Source organism: Elephantulus edwardii, unplaced genomic scaffold (genome assembly GCF_000299155.1).
Source record: "Elephantulus edwardii isolate Elephantulus edwardi_28Jun2011 unplaced genomic scaffold, EleEdw1.0 scaffold00211, whole genome shotgun sequence".
In the NCBI taxonomy this organism is placed as follows: Eukaryota; Metazoa; Chordata; class Mammalia; order Macroscelidea; family Macroscelididae; genus Elephantulus; species Elephantulus edwardii.
Window position 1 is genome coordinate 3,283,293 of NW_006399961.1, and position 330 is coordinate 3,283,622.

The window sequence follows — 330 nt, forward strand, 5'->3', positions numbered from 1 at the left end:
CCGCTTGCCCGGCGCTCACCTCCACTGTCGGAATCGGGGCAGCCAACTCCCCCGAGGTTAGGTTCCCGAACTCTTCCGCTAGCACGTCCATCCTGCCCTCTCCTCCACTCACAACAGGGAAGCAGCAGACAGAAGGCTCACAGCCACACTCGCTGCTCTATGCAAGCAGCAGCACCAGTGCGGAGCCGTGCGCGGCGGCGTAAATCGTCCGGGCCGCACGAGTTGATTAGAGGAACGACGGAAGGGTTCCGGCTGTTCCTGGCTAAAACTGCGGTGGAACCCGGATGTGGCTAATCGGAGCGTCCCTGGTGTCGCTCCTGGGTCTTTGCT

General features: G+C 62.4%; 1 protein-coding gene across 1 annotated transcript in view; it reads right to left on the reverse strand.

Annotated features, from left to right (window-relative positions):
* Positions 1-94, reverse strand: part of POLR3B (polymerase (RNA) III (DNA directed) polypeptide B) — a 130,837-nt gene extending 130,743 nt beyond the window's left edge. Inside the window, exon 1 of the mRNA XM_006897542.1 lies at positions 20-94. Coding sequence (XP_006897604.1) covers positions 20-91 — 72 coding nt within the window. The 5' untranslated portion in view covers positions 92-94. The remainder of the gene's footprint in view (positions 1-19) is intronic.
* Between the last annotated feature and the right edge of the window lie 236 nt (positions 95-330).